The sequence below is a fragment of the Xiphophorus couchianus genome, chromosome 14, assembly GCF_001444195.1.
Source record: "Xiphophorus couchianus chromosome 14, X_couchianus-1.0, whole genome shotgun sequence".
Taxonomy (NCBI): Eukaryota; Metazoa; Chordata; class Actinopteri; order Cyprinodontiformes; family Poeciliidae; genus Xiphophorus; species Xiphophorus couchianus.
In genome coordinates this window covers 13,318,757-13,342,286 of record NC_040241.1, presented here as the reverse complement: position 1 = coordinate 13,342,286, position 23,530 = coordinate 13,318,757, and the positions used below count along the sequence as shown (strand labels likewise).

The 23,530-nt window shown below is 38.0% G+C and overlaps 1 protein-coding gene across 1 annotated transcript in view; it reads right to left on the bottom strand.

The window, feature by feature from the left end:
* Window positions 1-23,530, bottom strand: part of LOC114157421 (glucosidase 2 subunit beta-like) — a 152,861-nt gene that overhangs the window by 81,902 nt on the left and 47,429 nt on the right. Inside the window, exons 9-10 of the mRNA XM_028038366.1 lie at window positions 18,128-18,214; window positions 5,062-5,131 (exon numbers count right to left, since the gene is read on the bottom strand). Coding sequence (XP_027894167.1) covers window positions 5,062-5,131; window positions 18,128-18,214 — 157 coding nt within the window. The remainder of the gene's footprint in view (window positions 1-5,061; window positions 5,132-18,127; window positions 18,215-23,530) is intronic.

Below are 23,530 nucleotides of genomic sequence, written 5' to 3'. Positions count from 1 at the left end.
CTCTCCCTGGTTTAACGCACCTGGGTCAAATGATGGCTCGTTAGAAGACCTAAGAAGAACATTTTCATGCTGAAAAGGTTGTTGGTAGTACCAGGGAGGGAACTAAAACATGCAGGACGGCGGCCCTCGTGGACCGACTTTGGGCACCCCTGTTCTAGTGGATACTGAAACATGACAATCCTGTTCTTAACCAAGACCAGTGCAAATCCAAACATAATTAAATTCTTAAAGATACAACAATCAACACTAACACAGCTGACACAAACAAAACAGTCAATATGACATTCCACTGACTGACCACACGTTGTTTTTTTCTGGCTCAAGGCAAACTATAATAGATCTGCCGTTTGACTACTGAAGGTCAACCTTGACTAGTGCGCATTCAATGAACAGAAAATTTACAAAACCTGTGGTTCAACACGAGTCCACAGGTCAGTTTTGCCCTTGGGCCTCTGTTGGGGTTAATCTGGCTGTGGCAGTTCTTGTAAATATCACATCATCATCAGTGCCTGGAACTGTCTTGGTGGCAGTGGAAGAGTTTTACCCCAACCTTTACCGTTGAATCCTTTTGGCCAAAAGTTAATTTCAGTGCTGAGAGCAATTTTTTTTTTGTTCCAAGATTTATTTCAAGGTTTAATAGGACACAAGATTTATATGCATTTCTTCATTAAAATCAAAAGTGCAGTGAAAAATCTACAAATTCCAACATTCAAGTACATGGTTACTAGAAATGGGCTAGTTACTGGTAACAAGGTATCAGGTTTCTGAAAGTTAACAAGGACCAATGAAAATCAAGCAATCACGGTAGAAAGTTTGTGCTTAATAATTACAGCACACTGGTGACACAGTGTTAAGGCAAGTGACATTTAATTAAATTGTTTTTTATGCTAATTACTCATTTAAACAAAAAAAAACTATCTCTGTAAACATTGCAAACTGAGGCCCCAGTGAATTCTTGCTGGCCACAGTTATTTGAGATAGGCTGCTAATGAACAAAAACAAAAATATATTTATTGGCACAAATATCTATCAGCCTGAGCTGAAGGATGAAATAATAGTATACTTTTTATATTGTTACGGTATACCGCTGTTTGCAAATTCCAAAGATTTAATTAACCGTGCAAGAAAGCTAGAGGCAACACATCCCAAAACTCTGCACAACTCCAGTCATTCTGTCAACAAGCCAGCATAAGCAGACTAAATGTGAAGGACATAGCATCTAGGAAATAAGCAAGAAATTGCCCGACACACCTCATTTCTTCAATTTAAAGAAAACCAGTAAAATGAGTTAGCGCTGGGCGCCTTTGAGTCTACACTGTAGGTCGGCATCTCTGGCAGCCTCTCTTTCTCTTTCAGTCTCTGAATCAGCAGGTCCCTTCGGTAAACAAGGCAGAGTGATTGTTGGATTTGCATATTCCTGAATAAATTATATTGCATTTGTGCGATAAGCACCACACTCCTGTTTAGTAGCTTTTCCACCTCCTTTTTATTGCCTGCAATTTCTCTCTTCCTCTCTCTCTCTCTCTGTACACCATTCACGCACACTGCCATGAATTAACCCTGAACACGAGGGACCATGAAGACAAACATGCTGCTCAAAATTCATGCTTTCTGCAGTCGGAAAGAAACATGCCATTGGGTCCCAGTGGGGTGAATACCTCCAAATACATGGATGGTTAATCAGACTTGATAATGATGCAAACACAAGTCTGCCGCCAAGGAGAAGGATGCTGACCACTCTCACTGGTGAGGAGATGGGGTAGATACCTTGAACCGAGAGGAGGTGGAGATTAAAGACATCAGAGGTTCAGAGACACAACATGTAGATGACAAAGAAAAATGGCAAGATAAGAGGAAGAGGAAAGTGTGACCCATTGAGTTTATTTAGTCTCAGACAGGTTCATGAACATGTGTGCAAATTACCCAGTGGAACTGGGGAGGTGAGATTCTTGACAAGAAAATATCCACAGACTGTAACCCATTTTTAATCAAAAAAATAAATTTCCAATGTTAAAACCACGTGAAGGACCTCAACCCTTACCACACCATCAACTCAGCTGACTGCTTTTTTTTTTGTTCTCTCCGTTTCTTGGGAGATTTGGGCTGGTGGTATTTTGGCTGTGAAAAGGAAACCGTCGGACGGCGGGGGCATGAATATTCCAAATGACTAATGTTGCACATGCTTATTTTTGACATATCTGGTTTCCTCGGGGAAATAAAACACTTCTAATGCAGGGGGACCATCTGTTATCTGTTGCTGGTGTTTCAGAGCAGGCAGATTCACCGCGTGCACACAGACCCAAAAATACACACAGGCATACAGACACATATGTAGCACCACAAGCAGATAGATCGACACATTTCCGCTCAGCGGGGAGGCGTACGTACACATCGAGCAGCACGCACATGTACTAACGGTACCATCCGCTGGGAGCTTGCACAACAGACAGGATCTAAACTCTTATACAAACTGAACACTCTTTTTTTTTATATTCAGAATGTTTGTCAAATATGCTGTAAATCTTGGGCTATAGGTGACAGGGAATGCACTCACTTTTTATGTTCACCATAAATACCTGGCTCTGTCTCCTGGCAGCAGATGGAGCAGGATAATGTGCTGGTGGTGTGAAAGGGAGAATAAACTGGCTGTATGAAAACAAAACACGATACACAGGAAACAGCTCTCTCCATCACATCTATATCAGGAGAACCCTTCTTTCGATTTATTTCAAACTGAGGCTGCAGGAAAATGTGCGGGAGGTATAGAAAAACATCGCTTCCATGAATTGATAACCTGTTTTATTCACCAAGCTTCCAGGTATAAAAAAATACTCCTGTTTGTGTGATTAAATATTTTTGAAAGCTAAATCCAAAGCAGAGCTTAGAACAATATGCTTGAATATTTTTCAGCAACAGGTAATCTCTTAAATATACATTAGCCATTTTCCAGGTGAAATATCTTAAACTACATGGCAAGACTGAGCATACTTTGACAATGTCTGGATCAAATTGCCTATAAGCACATGACCGTTCTTCAATCCAGATTTGGACATACCAACTCCTTAGTTTATCATATTATTCCTCTAGCATAAAGACAGTGTAAAATGGAGTGATATATCTCATCAGAGACACTTCCATTGTCACAATTTCACATTCAAAGCATGCACCAATTTTCATTTATTTTTTCGTATAAGTATAGCAGCTACCAAACACCCCCCCCCACCAAAGAATTCTCTTCTTGCATTGCCAGAAAAGCTGTGCCCCAACTTGAATCTCCAATCATGCGTGATTGGATGCAAAATAGAAAACTCAGCTAATTGTAATTTCTTTATTTCCAGTGTACTTTTTCTCTTTTTTTTTAAAGAAAGGAGCCATCTTTATCATTGATACATCTGTTTAGAAATGAAATGTTACTGTTTTTATTGTAAGAATCACATGAATTCTGTTTAAAAAGTTGTACATATTCTACAGGTTCCATATACACAGCTGGAAAAGGCAGGATGCAAAACCAGCAATGGGAGGATTTAAAAACAAATCTCATAATCATTTATCTCGCATTTTCTATACGAGAAAAACCTGGTCACAGTACCTCCAATGTCTCTTGCTCCTCCCTTTGAGACGAGCAACACACCTACAAATGCAGCCAATTCCCCCAGGTCGGACTTGACTGCAGTAGCAGGGTTTTTACCTCAAAACTAAGGTAATCCAAATTCAATACGCACCTTATGAAACTTTAATTAGAACAGGTGTGCCAAATGGTTTTATGAATGCATAATTTACAAGGTCTACGCACTTTGAGTTACACTGTTCTAATCTCAAAGTTTTGACTGTTTATGCAATAACAAAATATTTTGTCAAAAGCTGTGGGAAGGCCACAAACTCATGGAGATATTGGAATAAAAAGTTGTAGCTGGTTGAGGTTAAAACACCAACATGATTGTATATTTCACTGAAAAAAGGTCTTCTGTGTTTCCATCACCTTGCTTTCTGATTGGCTACCGGTCACATTCTTTCTTAGGAAACGTGACACACGTTGCAATATCAGGCCAAGACAACCCAACACATTGAATATCCTCGATTTTAGCTTGGAGTGTTCCCAACATACCTCTGTGTGGAAAAAATCACTCAACACACCCCAGTCTGCAGAAATATCTCTAAAGATTATCTTTAGAACCAACCAAATAATTGGGGCATCCTAACGATTGTTGGAAAGAGAAAATCGAAACAAAAAGAGACCTAGGCATAGGTCTTTTGTTTGGCTGTTGAATCATGAACACTGACACTACCTGAGGCATGTACGCCTGTTGGTTTGAGTTCTTTGCACGAACTCAAAGGGACGAACTCTTGGAGTAATTTTGATAGGCCAGCTAATCCTGGGAAGGTTCACCACAGTTCCAAGTTTGTACATAATGGCTCTCATTGTGGTTCACTATAACTCTTTTCACACATGTAGATGTCAGTGATTCTTCAGTTTAGATGCCAACCAGGCATGTAGTGTGACATGACCTAAAAATCTGGGGTGATCAAAGTAAATTCATGATTTAAGCAAAATAGCATTTTGTATATAAACATGCAACCAAATAACTATGGAACGGAACAGTTCATAGCACTATATACTGTACACAACAGAACTTAATGTTGAACAAAATTTGCCTGATTTCTTAACATTTCAATCCACATAAAAGTGGTATAGTTACGTCAATATGAGGCACATTAAAAATGAGTACCCATCTTTCACAACTCTGAAAAAAGGCATAGAAAAATCCATATAATCAATATTACAAGACTTTTTGAAAAGAACACTCACCTTATTTGGTAAATGAATTTATGATCAATTGCTATATCTTAACCAAAGGATGACTTGCGGTTGCATGATTGTTATTAACTGTAATGACAGACAGAACTGTATTTGTAATAGTAGGAAAAAGCTATGGCATTGTACTGTAAGAGGATCTTTGATAAAAATAAAGAAAGACATCCTACAATAGGGATCAAAGAAAATGTGTGGGCGTGTGTTTGCGTGTGTGTGTGCGAAGACAGTGGTGAGGTTTAATAACTTACCTCTGTCAGCTGCCTTTAAGTGAGGATCTTCACTCATGAGACCACCTGGGGCACTGTGGGCGTCTTTGATCTGTGAGCACAATGGAGGCAGAGAGGGTGAGAAAGCAGGGTCAAAGATCTGTACACTTAGCAGACCTTGGATATCACCTGCGTTGTTGCATAAAGCAACATGGAAACCAGCACATCTTGTGTTTGTGAAAGAGAGCCGGTAAGAGAGATTTTTAGTTTTTTTTTTATTTTCAAAGATCCTTTCAGCTCAAGTCCACGACTCTAATATGCACCTCCCAGCAGACGCTGACGACACTTGATGTTTCGAAGTACAAGGCATCTCTCGCTGTGCTCCAGGAGCCTCTCTCAGGAGCCTTTCGAAAGACAGTTTAATGATGAAAGACAACATGCTTGGATGCTTGTGTTCTGTTTTTAGGTCACAGGGGAAATCCAGGCAAAGCCAAAACAATTTCAGCTCTTTAATTTCCCATTAAAAGACGCCACAATTTATTTTAAAAGTCACACTGATTCTGTGGCTTGTGGAAGTTGTTAGCGCCGATAATCACCTCCCGGAGTAAATATTGACTACTAAGCTGCAGCTTAGCAGTAAAGGATACACTTGATAAAAAGAAAGATGTTTATCTGTAGCCAGTATTTTTCCTCCCTTAGATTATAAAATGTTTATTTTCCTTCATGCGTCCTCCTTTTTGATGCTCATAGGAACAAAAGAGAAAAAAAAGCTTTCTATAGGAGACTCTAGCAGTGAGGACATCTCAACATGAAAAGAGTCCTACATATGGGAAAGAGGAAATGTGGGTTTGATTTGATAAGCTGTCACATGCCGCATGCTGTCATCTTCTCTGTTATGGAAAAACAAGACTGTAAACTCAACTGTGCAAGTGAGAGGTGTCACCAAATGCAATGTGACTCACTGCTTCTGAAGGGAACAAAAACCTGCTTAAGATCACTTTGACTTTTCATGTGGTGTTTGCAGTTTGGATTCTCTTTCTGACAGACTGGACTGAAGGCAGACGCAACCGCTGAAGGAAAAAAGCATCAGTTCTGACATGTGTTCTAAAGCAATTGGGTGAAATGATTCTTCTGCCTTAAATTAAAAGCTTTCATGGTCATTTTGTGGAAACAAGACTACAGTATCTACCAAAGATGCTCAAATCCATCTGACTTTTTTCTATGTTGTTGCATTAAAATCACAAAATTCTATGTGTTTTATAACACTTCGTTGAAGTCAGAAGACTTCAAAATGATTAACACTACTTTCAATCATTCACATGCTGGAGGTTTTTTGCACACTTTTACTTGAAAAATCGACAAACGCATCATGTACTGTTACTTTTGAGATCTTTCAGTTGGTAGATTATGAGGGAAAAATACAATCTATACTTCATTTACTTTTAAAATGTTTTTTCAGTTCAGATATCCATTCACTCAGAAAAATTATGTTACGTCCAGTAAACACGTTTTAGCAGAAGAAGAAATGAGTTTTAAAAAAATACCAAACCACATCTTTATAGTCAAAAAACCTTGGCTTTTAAAAATTGGATCAAAATTTGCCAAGTTTGTAGCTACTAGCAAGAAATTTGACTTAGGTTTCCATTGTATGCATTATAAAGTATAGTCACAACAGCAAACTTCAATATGTCAAAAACACTTAGCAAGTAAGGACTCGAGGGACAGGTAAGGACATGTGTAGTATTTACAGGAAAAAGCGTGTACAGTCCATTTTTTGTTATACACGCATACATACATATATAGATACATGTACATGCACATGAAAAGAGGGAAGTCTTACTGTGCTAGTCCAAATATGCTTATTTGTTTCCAGCTAAGTTAGCTGTCAACCCTGGCTGTGAGATTTCCATTGTGTTCAGCAGATGGATTGCCTGGGGATTGAAACTGTCTCAGTGTAGGCTGGGTTTTGACATTAGCATTCTATATAGCCAACCTGAGGCTAAAAGCCTAAATAACCTGTTACCAGGATGTGTCGTGTCGACAGATATATTAGCTGACCTTTCAATGGCCCTGGACGTATACAGGACATGAACAGAGGCGATGTCAGTCCTGATGATCCTCTCTGCAGACCTAATTGTTTGTTGCAGTTTGGAGCTGTCCTGTTTTATGGATGAGTCAAACCACAGGACAGATTGTCTGAAGGCAAATGTAGAAGATAAACAGTTGTTTAGTCAACAGGATTTGCATGTGTGTTCACATCTGCACAAAAGGTCTGAAATCATGAACTCTGGATGTAAAACAGACCAAATGTGTCAGGTGTGAATACAGCCTAAGTTTCTGCAGGATGCAGGTTCTAGTGAAGTCTCCATTGTTTTCAGCAGATTTAGCCTCAAGTGATTCTGACTGCATCAGCGGACCAGCCGATTCACCTCCTGTTTGTATGCAGACTCATTGCTGTCCTAATTCAGACCAATTAAAGTGGTGTCGTCTCTAAACTTCAGGAGTTTCACAAACACCCTGAAGAAGAAAACTTTTGCATGGTGTGTTGCATTACAGACAGATTCACTAGGGGAAAAAACACTTTAAAACCTGTTCTTATTCCACCTACATTTTCATGTCCTGTCTTTGTACTCATTTGTGTTTGTTCAGGAGAGAAACTGGCAGCGTAAAGCCACGAAGAAGCCAAACACTGCGCGCTCAGAAATCAGTCAACACAAGTAAAAAGAGGCTTGCTCTTGAAAAACCGCCTGCCTTTGAAGGATCTTTATTCACCGTTCCCCAGCTGCCCGACAGTGAGTGAGTGCTTAGACATACAATGGACACACCGTGGGTATTTGTCCATCGAGAGCCGGGCCCCCACAAATGAAAAGAGGGACACGCAGACCCAGGAAGTGGCTAATTAATTGACAAGCAGAAATTTCTGAATTTGTAATGATCAAACAGACTTCATTTTGATCCCCCACCACCATCCTTGCCAACCCATCCTCCCAGGCGACTTTCTTTAGAGACTAATCTTATAAATACAGCCCTAATCAAAATAAATGACTAAAACCTCTAAGGGAGTTGAGGGCTATACACAGTTACATCAGAGGAACTGATGCAATTTAAACAGCCGCCTGTGAGCCACCGATTCAGGGTTCAAAATCACAGTGAATACTTATTTATGTAATACTTCCAGCCCCGTTTTTGTTGTTGCTCAGTTTGGCAGACCTACATTCATGACAGCCAAGTAGGAGAGACACAGCTTCCTCTCTGTGAGTATTTTGCTGAATTCCCACAGCAGTGTGCTCAGCTGGTGTGTCACATTTTACAGACTTTCCTCCAGTTTTAATGTGTCTATTCTATTCTTATGTCTGAGCGCACTTTTCTCATATGTTCTCTGCAGATTTGGACATCTGTAAGGTTAACCAAGCAGTGATGTGATAAAAAAAAAAAAGTGTTTCCTTGAGATGTCTTCTGTTGCTGCTTTTTTTGTTACAGTTATGTTTCACAGCAGAGGACAAATTTAAATATCAGAAATACAAACCCAAAAACCCCATCACCCATGTTTGCCAACTTCTTCTCTTTTTTTTGCATGGTATGAACTCACTTGAAAGCTGCTTTTTATATTAACTGAGGTTACCAGACATTAAAACTTGTATGACCTCAAGCATTTCAGTTCAACAACATAGGAAATACTGGAAGAAATCTCCACAGAGAAATGCATAGCTCTATATGTTTTTCTCCCGTTTCCAAATGCATCGGTTTTTGATTTTTCAAAATTCTACAGCAAGAAACATTCTGGTTTACAGCAGGTTTCTGAGAATAAATGTGGTGAAATATACTTTCAATCTGTCCCGTGTTTGATGGATATGTTTCAGCCACAAAACTCCACAGAACAGATTGCACAGACTGTGCAGCCATTACTCTAAGCAGCTCTCTGATTTAAAGGAAAGCTGTTACAGATGTTTAACTCACAGACTCGAGCTGTGCTGACGTCAAAATTTTGTTTTCACGTTTAAGCTGAGTTGTTTATGGAGTTGCATTTATTATGCAGAAGAACAGAAATTTATGGCGACAGAGGCAGAAGCATAATATCTGCAGAACACAAAGAATCTTTTGCCTCGTGACACTGCTGCTAATACAAACTGAAGCAGACTGTGACATTCTTGGAGGCCTCTGCTGAGGTTCAGCTCTTGGGCAGGAGGGCAAAGTGGAAGCCGAGCGCTGATCCAGTCTCTGAAGTTCAAGTTTTTGGGAAAAATCAATTCTGTAAGCATCACCCGCAAAACGAGTTAGTGTAGAGAGGTCCATAGAAACTTTTCAAAATGTGACAAGTAGGTTTTTGTGACAGGCAAATCACAAGCAAATTCAGCCTGAAGAAAAATAAATAAATTTTCTTATTTTAAACCCAAAAAGACTTCTGAGCTGACGTTAGTAAAAATGATCACTTTTTTCAAAAGCAGGAGGTTCTACATAAAGCAATTTAAGTTCCATTTTAAATCAAAACATCAGTTCATCAGAAGAAGCTAAGCAAGTTACATTTCTGCTTTGCAAAAATTTTTATTTTAGCCTCATGTACTATAAAGAATGTTTTTTGACGATAACCCTAGACGATAAAAGAAAAGTTGTTATATAACAGCAGCTGCATGACCAACTGCTAAAAAGGAAGCAAGCTGGCCGATTTGTTGCTTGTAATTCCTGCTAAGTTACCCTTAGCAGGAAAAAATAATGCATATTTGCAGAAAATTTGAAGGCATATTATTGAAAGTGTACGGAACTTAAGCTGAACAGTGTAGAACAGAACTTTCACCATTGTTTTCCATTAAAAGTGAGTACCAGCTCTAAGTGGGTTGGGTTGCCTTAGCAGGGCGACTCCAAAGTCAGAAATATAATGCAATCTTTATGTGATGTTCATGCAACAAAAACAGAACGTAAAACACTGAAAAACGTCTGCACCTCATACTTTTTTTTTTTTTTTTTTACCCCTCCAGGGTGTCTTTTGTGGGCTCCAGTGTCCCTTATATGATAGTAGGCTGACAGGAAACGGGGAAGGAGAGGGGGGAAGACATGTGGCAAATGCTGTCGGGTCCGGGAGTCAAACCCGCGACGACCGCGTCGAGGACTCAAGGCCTCCAAATACGGGTCGAGCTAACCACTACGCCACCACGGCACGCCCCTGCACCTCATACTTAAGCCACGATGTGTTTTCAGTGTTGCCATTTTCCTGAAAGCTCCAAATGTGCTCAGTAACTATTCTGAGTTTTTATATATGGCCTGATTCTTGTGAAGGAGTTGATCTCGCCACATATCCCTTAGCCAGTCTTCTGGAGTTGCATTTTCAGTACAGCTCTACATTCTCGGATTCACAGGGAAGTAGGTTCCTCCCTATGGTTCCAGGTAACCATTACTAGTAAAACAAACTCCTATAACCGAGTCAAGCCACGCTGAGCAGGCACTGTTAGAAAATGGGCCCGTAAGACACTGACATTACTATATGCAAATGTTGCAATTGCTCCAAAGTCTACACATCTGACACATTTGTAGGAAAAGTTAGCATAAGACATTAAAACAATTCTGTTGAATTAATTATTTTTCCTCTTACTAGCAGAAATGCTAGAAATTGGAGTGGGTGGTCTACATTGCATTTGTATTTTCATGTTATGTTTTGAAAACTTTCAAAGTTCCACAAATCAATAAACACTTAGTACAGTTTAATAATACTTTCAAAGTACATATGATTAAAAAAAACTAGTGTTAAGGCTACTAACTTGTACAGAACCCAAAATCATAAAATCAGTTTGTTAGTATGAAAACTCAATATTAGAAGTTGCTTCATTTTGGCTTTTTGAAAAATAACAGAACCGATGACAAGTGATTAATCACGCAGAAGAACAGCCTGGTGTCAACTGGACGCCTTTAGCAGCAACAAAAAAAAATATATATCTTGGAGTTTTTATTCATTCTGTTCAACTTGGCCATGTTTGAGATTAGATCAAGGCAGCACAGACGGTGTGTGGTAGTACCAGTGTGCATATGCGTGCCTGAGAGACGGCGTGTGTCCTCTGCAAGAGGTAAAATAATGACAGGCGAGAATGGATGGCTGGTGACGCTGTGACGAGGAAAGCGCCACATATTTTTGGCCTCAGGCTGGGCAGCTGCGAGAAAATTCTCCTCTCTCTCTCACCCCCCGCCCCGTTTTCCTTGGTTCGCTCCCTTGCTTTCCCACCATCCCTGTTCTACCCCCACCAACCCACATCTGCGACACTGTTCAAACAGAGGACAAAGATGCCTCGAGTAGTTTTTCTCTTCCAATCCCATACATGGCTGCTGGCACTTTACTCTTCTGTATCTCTTCTGACAGAGTGAGGCGTGGTGGTTTTAAGGAGTTAGTCTTTTGATTAATTTTAAATGCTCTTAAAACAAAATCCCTTTTTCAAGGAGCGAAGTTGTTCCCATCTTTTACTGCATGATATCAGGTTTTGTTTCTACAGCAGATAAAATTCTGTTTGATATTGAGGGAATAAAAGTGGTCAATACAACTGAACATTTGTTATCGTTAACCAATGCATCACATCTCTTAGAAGGCTTAGTTTAGAATTCTCACCTGAAAAGACCCAGGTCAACCTAAAAGAGCAACTTTTTACACCCAAAGACTGAACATTTCGCTCAATATTTTTTGCAAATATTACCATCAGGTTTTCAGGTCACAAAATCTTGATTGGATTTAGCTCTTGACTTTGACTAGGCCATTCCAACACATGCATAAGCGTTCATCTAAACCGTTGTTGCTCTGGTTGCATGTTTACTCCACCTTGATGTCATCTGAGTGAAGCTCTGGATCTGTTAATGATCCAACCAACGGATCCAGCAAGGGTGACTCTCAAAAATACAAAGACCTTTGAAAAAAAATAAGTCTACAGATAATCTCAACTTTTTGTTTTTGTTCTGTTTTGCAAGTGTTTTATAATTTACTTTGCATGCCTTTTGTTAGGCTGTTGGAGGAAAAACTGCATTTAACTATACAATTTGTTTTTCTTATAAAACAGAGAAAAAACGTTTATAGTTCAAATAAGTGCAAGAGTCAATTAAGGGTTTTTTTTATGAGAGAGAACCGCCTCATTTCCCTGCACCCAGGCATGAAAAGTGGATGGCTATGGGCGGTGAGAAAATCAGCAGCTTGTGTGACGCTGTCACACTTTTGGGTCATGCCAGTTGGCGTCCTCAATGTGCAACAGCGGTGCGATCCAGACACAGCAGTGACAAGAAAGTAAGAGAACAGAAGGGGAGAACGTGGCAGCCGAGGACTACCGGCTTTAACATCAAACGAATGTTGTCACAACAGAGCCACCCTTTTAGCTGCGACACCATTCAGCTGCTCGTCACACAGAGCACGAGGCGAGGCGGAAAAGTCATGCAAGCACAATGTTTATTAAATGAAAGAGCAAACAGCGTTACAGCAGCGATGTTGGTGAAGTGCCGTGTTGTCAAACGTTCATAAAAATACCCCAAAAAAAGGCATGGAAAGACAGTGTTTTCTCAGCCCTCCACAAAATTGAATGTTGGGGTAGGAAATGAAGTGTAGCTTCTAATCACAGCAAAGACAATCACCGAAGCATGCGCTTGAGAAATGTGACATATGGAGGCAGAGGCCGGGGTTGAGCAACACTGACGGAAACAACAAAAGTAATTATTTAAAGGTCTTGTTTTATGATGTATTAGTTTACAGCATATCGCTGACACTGGCAGCTGGGAGAAGACAATGGCGAAAGCCGTCATTAGGTTCAACGTATTAAAATAATTTTTATTCATTTTATCTTAGTGTTGCAGTAATTAGTGCTACGCTCTTTACTTTCATAGTCAGTGTTAGCATATTTTTTTTAAGTCAGCATCCCCACATAAATTTCTGCTCTGTTTTGACTGTCTATTTTCTATGCGATCTTTTTGTCTAAAAAAAGAAACAGCTCTCTTTTTTTTTTTATAATGAGAAATACGTGTGTTTGAGTTGTTACCTTAAACCATATCGACAAGTGTGCCTCTACTTGTTTGGTGATTTAACCCGCTGGAAAACTAGATAAGTCATCTGGGCTATCCTGAATTGTTTAAGTGACATTTGATTATATAAACTTTTGTATGGAGAGAAACATTTAAACCTCTCCAAACAAGCAAACAAAAAATATCTTGATATCGCTACATAACCTAAAATGGGAAAAGCTTAGTCTGATTTAAAGTGACAGAGAAAAAACTTGTCTTTTTAATATTTCAACTGTATATTGTACAAAAAAAAAACGAACCAAGTATAGAAGCCTGCGGTATTATATAATTTACATTGGTACACAAGGAAGATTTAACTTTAAATGAACAAGTTGCAATCTGTAAGACAAATATGATCTAAACCAGCCAAGCATTGTTTCCTGGTCGTTCAAACCTCTGCAAAAGAATACTCTATTTTAGTATACAACAGTAAAGCAAGGGCATTATACTACAATTAGCAAAATATTCAATTATAACTGTGTTATACTGCCAAAAGAAACAAACATGCATTAAGCTTCAGTGTGATCCTCAAATGAATAAATTGTTTTATTTAGTGCCATAAATGCTGCAGTCTGTGGACCAAAAAGCAGATTTCCACCCATATGCTGGCATTTTAACTAACAGTATCAGATGGATGGGCAGAAGTTCTTTGGTCACACTAAAATTTAAAGCAGCAGCTAAGTGAACAGCAGCCAGACTAAACCAGGCTAAGAGAGTGTGACAGAAGGGAAACAGGATGGCAAAAAAAAAAAAAGAGTAGGACTGTCATGAAGACAAACCAAAAAGAAAGGTTATCTCCAAGCAGACGCTACAACCAGGGGCCTGTCAGTCGTCATCGCGTGCTACTCTCGGTGAAACCGAGGCAATGTTCCCCATAAAATATTCACCAAAGTTGTTTTTACTTAAAAAGGAGCGACGAGAGGGTGGGGGGAGAAAATGTGCTGTGATAGATATTTGGAATGTCCCACAAATGCTGTGGATGTCAGGTTTGCTTAAGGCCTCTGTGAGCGTGAGACAGCAAAACGGCAGGGGGTCCATTAAATGTTCACACAAATGCACTATGAACAGTGCATCAGTATCCACTGCCAAAAGCTCCCGCACAGTCCCAAACAGACGCTTCTGATTCTAGTCCACCCTCAGGAAAATTCAAAGCTTTTACTTTTAATGACTCTTGCTTTTCTAAAATATAGCTGCGTTGTGTATTATTTTTGGTAGGAGACACTTTACATAAATTTAGGAAGCTAAGTGAGGCCCATAGAGCGTGAGGATTATCCTGCCTACAGGATGACGCCTGCAGGCAGCTGACATAAGGGTTTTTCTACCTGCCAACAAGGTTGTTGTCCATGTCGTTCCACCTCCGCTAGGGTTGCAACTTTACTAAAATGTTATACTCAATACTGATACTAACCATAATAGTCGATACTTCATGCCATTTTTAATACTCCCACAACTTGGTTAGGAGGAACAAGGGTCTGTCTAAATAAGAGGAAACTATATGATTAATTACAATATGAAATCTTTACTTTCTTAAATAAATAAGTAGGGGAGAACTAAGCCCTCATTTAGGAGGATATGCTTCACTTTCATGTTTGGTAAAACGGTAAAAGAAAAGGTAATTAGTATAACTGTTAATATCCTTTATGGAAGTGTGCACCTTTTATTTAATTACTACTCTATCTTTAGCACTGTGTGTTTCCATTTGTCCATCAATTTGCTACTGATGAAAAATAAATGTTACTACTGACATTTATTAACGCTCGTTATATACTAAAATAAACTGTTTATAAACAAACATCCATCTGACGCCTCAAAAACACAATTTGGGCAAATAAGAATAGATCAGTTTATATTCATTTTGATGCAATGACTCATCTTTTTAGTGTCAACTTAATCAAAACATTGATTATTTTTTATAACCAACCTTGCAAACACAACTACCAAAATCAGCAACTGGCTGATACCAATGCCTTTAAATTTCCAATTCAATATCTTAAACTTTGTAGCTGGTAACAAAACACACAAATCCAAACTACAGCAAAAAAAAACAAAAAAAGCAAAGATGGTGGAAAACAGAGCCTCCTTGATTAAGAGGTTTGACTGAGCAGTACAAATCCCTATATCTTTCAGTTTTTATTACCTGTAACTGAGGTCAGCCAAAACCAAGCAATTTATCTGACCAAGTGGAAGAGGGTCGGCTTTTCTCTAACTAGGAAGAAGTGAAATAATTAGTTCCTAATTAAGACATTGGATGATTCACTTATTTTCCTTCCTCACAGACAGCTCTGTCTCGACCTTTTTCTCCCGTTGCCAGGATGTGCATTGTGTATAGAAGCGGAGTGGTAAGAAAACACGCCATTAGCTGCTGTAGCTACTGTGTCAGGTTTCAACCCAACACAATAACACCCAGTCCCTTTGTATCAACGTGAAAAGGTCAGATCTGTCACTGGTCTCAAAGCAGCGTGGCCTGCAACACGCTCTTTTCCTGATCTATAGTTTGGATTTTTGCCATCTTGAGGGAATAAAGCTCGGGTCCCACTCACCGCTAAATAGGGAATGTGACTGGAAGATGTCGACTGCAGCTGAGATGCTTGATTACTCACTGAATGAAGAGAGCGAGACGTACAAAAATGCCTCATTGTGAGTTCACAACCTCTTGACAAACAAGTGTCTCTGATGATTGAGTGTCACTGGCAGTTTCCAATAACAAAGTACTTATGGGGTCATTTGTAGCTGTTCTGCATATAAAGCTGACGATTGACTTCCTCGCGTCAGCATAAAGAACTGTTATAATCAAGTAATTTTGTTACTGCACTCACCGGACAGTTTATTAGGTACATCTTGCGAGTAACAGGTTAGAAGCATTTTCCCCTCAGAATTGCCTCAATTTTTCATGGAATAGATGCAACAACATATCTAATATTCCTGGAGGATTTTGGTCCTTGTGGAGACTGAATTATAATCCGTTAGCTGTGGAGACCTTTAGAGCACAGTCAATTCAACATTGCCATGCAAAGCAAACTATTTCAGGGTTTTTTGAGATTTACAGTGTTGTCTAGGAATCTGCTGCATGACTACTTACTGTGTTCACAAGGGGATGGACGTGATTGGTAATAAAACCCAAGCTAGATCATGGCATTTAAATGGCAATCAGATGGTACTAAGGGGCAGAAATTGGGCCAAAATATCCCCCCACACTATGACACCGCCAGCAGCTCATACATGGGAGAATTAATACATGCCTTCATGTTCTTTATGCCAAATTCTTGTTTCCAGACGTAATTGACTGATTTGCTATGTGAGTTAACAAGAAATTAAACAGGTGAACAAAGTAGCCAGTGAGTGTTTTTTAAGAGAATCAAACTTATTGTAGCTTGTAAATAACATTGTGTGCCGTTTTTGTAGTCTGAAGAACAAATCTAATCCTTAAAGCACTTTCATGCTCCACAACCATGAACCTAAAATAATGTTTTATTCTCATACATGTTTAGGATTTAAAAGATTTAAATGTAACTCTACATAGTTTTAAATGCATTTTTGTGCCAGTTTGTTTTAATTGAAAATTTTTTAAAAAGCACATTGTACTGCCTTTGAGCAGAAAAGGAAATGTTTTTTTCTTAAACTCTTACAGGATAGGATATTCTACAATGCAAAGCTCCTAGCAATAGCTGTAGAAATAAAATCATTTTATTTCTGCTCCATGTTTTTTTTAATAGTGTGTCTTTATTAAAAGATGGGGTGCGGGTGTTTTTCCTTATGATTCATATTCTGTGAAGCAGCACAGAGATAAGCCTGGCATATGGTGAAATCTAATCTGATCCCCAATGTTTCTTTTTTTTGTCTATGGAAATGACTAGCTAGTTATCATCAGACTCAGTTATTTGTTCAGATTCTCGTCGTGGCTTAGTGAAGGGACTCAATCACTGCTGCCCAGCGATAGGGCTCACTTTCGCCTTGTTCCTGTCTCATCTTTTTATCTGAAGGAGCGGAAATGAAAGGATGGTATCTCTGTTCGGGAGATGGAGAGAAACGAGCAGCGTCTTTTTCGGGCTTTGGCTGTTGGGTATATATATATATATATATATATATATATATATATATATATAAAACATTTTTATAATTTTGTGTTCAGAAAGAAATGCTAGCGCTTTAGGAAGTGAGAGCAGATTAAACAAAGCTAAGTAAAATACGGTAATTTATGTTGTGACATCTACAGGAGTAATGAAGCTTTTAAACATTTGATGCAAACAGGGAGTAGTTTGAGACTTGTGTTGTACAAACAAACACTTGTTTCTGAGTCACTGAATTTCAGCAGTGAATTCTCTGAAACAACACCTTACAGCTTTTCTCACGCCGTTTTATTTGAATTTTTAAATAACATCAAGTCAACATATGATCCCTGTCAAGAATAACTCATGCATTCATAAAGATACACTGAAATACTAAGCTTACGTAAACTCTAGGATGAGTGGAATGTTACAGCCATTGTACTGCAATAATATTTCCATTTAACGGCTTGATGTTCTTGTTTTAGAATGGAGCCCATTGAAATTTGAAAACAAATATATTTTTACCTGAATATTTTAAGCTCTTAACCTCAGAAGGCATTCAGTTGCTTAAAGAGGATTAAAGTACCATTTTTGTCTTCTTTTTTTCTTTCAGCTGCTCATTTATGACGATTGTGCTGCGGCAGTGTGCAAAGACATGTACAGAGCAATCAGCAATTTCTTTAACACTGGCTACTTTAATTATTTGAAAAGAAATCCTGATAGTACCTGACATTTTGTAAAGACATCAGTTTTTACAAACTCATTTAGAAAGCATCAGTAAAAACTGGGAATGCCTTTATTCTCCATTGAGTAAAGGTGAGCATTTTTTTCTTGAGCTTTTGCTACTCCAATAGAAGAAAATGTTTTCTGCACAGTTAATGTGGACCAGTGACAAATCAATAAATCTCAATAAAATTTAAATTTTTGAGCATTTACAAATTGTCATAATGTTCAATACAATTGCAAGAGAGCTTCACGTTTGTATAATCCAACAAAGAACCAACCAAATGAAAACAATGAAAGTTTGAGATAAAAGTGTTTGATCTTACCTTGTAGCCATCGCCTCGTATTAGGACGTCCCAGAGGGTGTTTTGAAACTTGCTCAGATCCATTTGGTGGCCTCCACCCAGCAAAGTCTGGTTGTAAAAGTACAATTTTTTTAATAAATAAATAAAAACTGTTAAATCATCTAAATACAACCATTAATAGAAAAGAATCTCTTTAATTTCACCTACTGAAGTGATTTACAGCCAGTGTATGTGGTTTAAAGTCAGTGCCCTGCAAAACTATTCATTCCTCATGAATTTTCTCATAATTTCTATCTTTACATACACAAATTTCAATGTAATATATTGGGATTTTTGGGGGACAGCTCAACTCAAAGTGTGCCATAATTGTGTAGAAGAAGAAGAATGCAATTTAAGTGTAATGTTAAATGTTGTAATTGCCCTTGTTATTTGTTGAATATATGTGGCATATTTGTTAATTGACTTATTCAGCAGACGTACAGTATGTATGCCTATTTAGTAAATCAAAAAACAAATGAAAAATATGTTTCAATCAAGCTGTGATATTGTAAACTAAAGATAAAGAATGCCATGTAAATACAAATCTGTTTAAACATGTAAATGTCTGCAATATTAAGTGTCATTGCTGCTTTTTTTCTTTGGAAAATAGAAAAGGAGAAACAAGTCTGGAAAACCAATTTCAAACCCTCAGTTTTATTGTTTCCATACCTATACAGACCTCAAATAAATCACAAAAGGACATTCCAAGCTTACCAAGAGACAACTTGGGAAACCTGTTAGTAGAAGGCTTTGACTGGGCCTTAATGTATGCCTAAGCTTTCATCTAAACGGTTTAATGTTAAGAGTCCTTGTACAAACATCAATATCAGGGTCTTTTGTGCAGACTGCCTGCAAAGGTATTAGTTTATTAAAAAAGAAAACATATATTGCATAACTGATAAACTCTCCAGTTAATATCAATTCTGCTCAACCTGCTCAAATGTCCTTCTCTTTAAACATACCTTTAGAGCCCCAAAGTGAACTTTAAGCTTATAGAAAGCAAACTATTAATCAAGAAGAGCGTTTCTGCAGTAATAGTCAGCATCTTTTAATTCACCAGAGGACATGCATATCATTCTTCCCGTCTCGACACAAACGGTTTTCCGCAGGGGGAAAAGAACTGACAAGCAAATTAATCTGCAGCCTTTTGCCAGCTGAAATAGAAGTCACTCAGGCGGTGTGTATCAGTAGATGCCCATCAGTGTCAGGATGGTGTGGAAGGACATAAATAACAGAGAAACGAAAATTTAAGAAAATGTAACACTGCTGCACACTGAGGGGGAAAGATGGCAGCAGTTGGGTGGAAACCGGAACAGTTTTCAGAGTTTATTCAATGGAAACGGTGACACCTGGAAGCCATACTGGGAGTTATACATCACAGCAGGCACTGACCTTTAGATACCACGCACAATTAGGCTAAGCTAATAAACACAACTGTGAATTTGGACATGTAGACTCGAAGGCAGGTCCACTGAATCATCACAAACTTAAATGGCATCAAGTTCCTGTGTGCCTCTCAGTCAAAGACAAACTGAAATGGGATGTTAAAGAAAAAACACTGAGCTGAACAGGAGTGTCGCTCGAAGCTAATGTTCACTTTTTGAGGATTTAGTTGTGAATTCTTGAAAGCAGCCCCTTCATCCCTTTTGACAATCTCGGTTGAGGTTGTACAAAGATGGCTTGGTTTCACATCCTCACAGCATATGTATCTGTATCATCGATGTTCATCAGTCATCCTTTTCCTGTCCAAGTCAATTTTAAAGCCACATTCTGCAGAAACCAAGCCACATTCAGAAATACTAACTCGTCCATGTCTCAATTAACAGGAAAACTGCTTGATATTTAAGGAAAATAAAACCCAAACATAGAATAAAATAGAATAGAATTACTTTATTCATCCCAGCAGGGAAATTATTTCGCAGTTACAGCAGCATAGAGACAAGACACACAGGATTACAGGATTTAAAAGGAAATACAAACAAAATAACAAACCAAAAGAAAGCAAAAGAAGAAAAAGCTAATAATGTTGATCCAAAGTTATGCCAACTTGTTTTAGATGCGGTAGAAATAAAAACATAAAGGTTATCAAGTGACCATAGCAGTCTCCTAAACTCAGTATTTTTGAAACACATCAGCAAAATCTGAAAAGTCAGGCTCAGACAGGAATACACAAGAACTGGAAAGTTTTTTTCCCCAAGGAGAATGGGAGTATTTAACAAATAAGATCTATAAGTGCCTCATTACAATAGAATGCAAACTGTCACTAATGTTAAAATGGTAAATAAAAGGTAGGGACTAGTCTATGTGAAACTTAGTCTACTTTCAGCTATAATGACTTAGAAAAAGCAATCAAAGTTGTTTAATAATAAATCTCTTCAATCAATCACTAAAAATTATTAAAAGAAAGTTTTTTTTTTGTGTTATCATTTATGATCTCTAAAAATAAAATTTTCCAGAGTAAGAAAACTTGAGAGCACAACTGTTCCTGATAACTTACATATTGGGTGGGTAAATCAGATGGATGGAGCTGTAGATATGATGGAGGTTTCCACTCCCTAAATGCAGAATACATCAGTAAAACAAAAACAACAACTTTGTTCTTGCTGCTGTACATGAGATAAATAAAGCAGACATTTTTACTAACTTTAATATTAACGCCTGAAACCTAACACTAAAAAATGTGCTTTTACAGAGATTTTGAAACTTGTTTTAAACACATTGGACATGTTTTTATATTCTTATCTATTATTGATGTTCAGGGTATCCTTTCTACCACATGTCTATTCCATTTAAATTTCTTTGCACTATGTTTGCTGTTTTGAAATTGATGTGCCAAGCTGCTTTCTGGCTGCAGAACAAATTTACCTGAGTATAAATAAAACAACCTCCACCTAAGGCGGGTGGAGAGATATAAACAGGAAATTAGATTTTGGACTAAATGTGTTTTTCTCAGAAGAAACACAAAAACTCTATTTACTTTGATTTGTTCTGATGTGCTACCATTAACATTACTTTTAATAAATCTCACCATTAAAATGATTGAACTCATCTCACTGGCTTGACAGTTTTTTTTTTCTTGGCATCAGGCAGATTGAAATCTTCTTTTAGACTGTAACTAAACTGTTCATGATACTTATTTAGCAGGTTTTTGAAATAAATCTTTATTTGCTCAGTATGTTGGGTTCTAATCAAAAATATCTGACAATATTTCCAACAGGTGGTTAACACAAATTAGTTCAAAATTGAAAAGAAGATCTTAATTGTGACTAAAGCAGTGCTAAATAATTTTTGTTCAATTATTGAAAAAACACAAAACAATTTTACCAGGAGTTGTTTGCAGGGTTCTTGCAGGTTTTGACAACTTAAATTTGAGACCTTTAAAATACTTTTTTTTTAACAAAGAAAACTTTTATTTTTTATCAATGTAGTTATCAAAGAATATTCAGGTTTATTAAATAAAAATATCACAGTATTAAAACACAATCAAAACAGCCATCTTCCCAACACAACACTAATACATGCATAAAACTTCACCCTTCATATGTCTGAGCTCATCCTCTTTAGCACCCATCTCAATTTCAATTTCAAGGGTTTGGAGTTTGGTTTTTCTTTGTACAAAGTGACAGAGAGTAAACTGGGCCTTAGATGATGCAGGGGGGAAAATGAGGGCATCAATTTAGAGACTAGAAGAGAACAAGAAGGCACTAGAGTGAATGTGGCTTTTACTTTCCCACTTTTCTCTCCTCTTAACCTCTCCTGAATCCTATTTTAAACAATTTTCTCCTGCAGTTCAGCGTCCTGCTTTTTTTCTTCTTATTCAAAATAACACTACAAATTTGATGTTGATTGAGTGTTATTTTATTCAAACTTTTAGAAATGGCTACAGCACATATTCCACCTTCTTTTGTATTGTGAGTAGCTGTATGCATTAGTAATTTTGCTAAATTAAGAGTTTAATACATTTTTTACAGTGACAGTCTGCAAAATGTATTTCTTCTAATTGTCAGGCCTTGCCTTAACACCCTTAGCTCTAAAAACAAATATTTGACAAGAGTTAATTTCAAGAATTTTTAAACCATCTTGCTCACACAGTGTGACATGTTAGCATCCTTTGAAGTTACAGTGTGGAGAACTATAGAAGCCACTATATTCTATTATATCCCCCTATTAAAATATAAGTATAATAAAACCAGTACACAAACTATACTGAATAAATTCCACTGCCTAAAATAAATGCTTGTAATGACTCACCTTGGTCTATAAACTGCCTCCCTGGTGCAGTTTGAATAGATGTAACTCAACGTGTGAAAACGGTTCTGAGGAATGAGCTCGACACTTTATAGTGTCAAACTAACACAGAGGCAGATAAAACATTATGCAAAAATACTGCCTTACAGGAGACGAAAGACCAAATAACATGGTTACAAATATGTTATTTGATAGAGCCAGATAGTTCCAGAGGCACAGCTGCACAAATATTACTTATATCTACCTGGCATGAGAATGTCGGGTTTCCAGTCTGTTATGAAATGTATCACCTTGCAAATATGTGGAAACAGCACAAACAAAGAGATGAGACATCTATTACCATGAGCCCACACAAGTGAAAATATTATGTCTCCCACACAGTATTGGTATAAGAGCACAGACTGCAGAGGAGAAGCACACTTGCTCTAATTCCCCTGTCTCAGGAATTAAAGCCAGTCTGAAAGTCCCTTATGCTGTGTTCTTTTTAATCACCAAACAGGGTTCACACAGTCAGAGTTTTTGGCACTTGTTGGTGAAATCTATTTTTGTGTAAGAATCTGAAAAAATAGGTGATCTTTAGTCATAGGTATGTGGATGTTTAGTGTGAAAAGCTCACCAGACAATGTAGACTACTGAAGGTGAACTACAGCACACTTTAAGGAGAAGCAAAGGATTTCAGGAAAGATTGGGTGCTTGCTGCTGTGCTGACTGCTGCTTTTAATTGTCTGTCTTTCTGTCAACGCTGTCTATTTTTCCTCCTTTCTCTACTTTATGGTCTGAAAAAGATTCTTAACTTCAACTGGTCTTATTTTTTGATTATTTCTTCAACATGCAACTTTTTTGGCACAGAGGGACAATAATTGACACAGACATTTGAGGTTTCATTCCAAAAATGACCAGGCAATCAGTAAGTGCAGAAAAACAAAAACAAAACAAAACAAAAAAACAATGACTGTTCACAAAATGGCCATCCCCCCCCCATATTCAGATACATGGTGAAAGCATTACTGACTATGCCAGCAAAGGTAGTAAAACAAAACCAGTTTGTTAGCATTTTTCCTATTCCAGAATTCCTCAGAAACTAACCAAACAATAAGCCTTTTGGCACTGAAGGACCCGGCTAGCGATGGCCCTGGT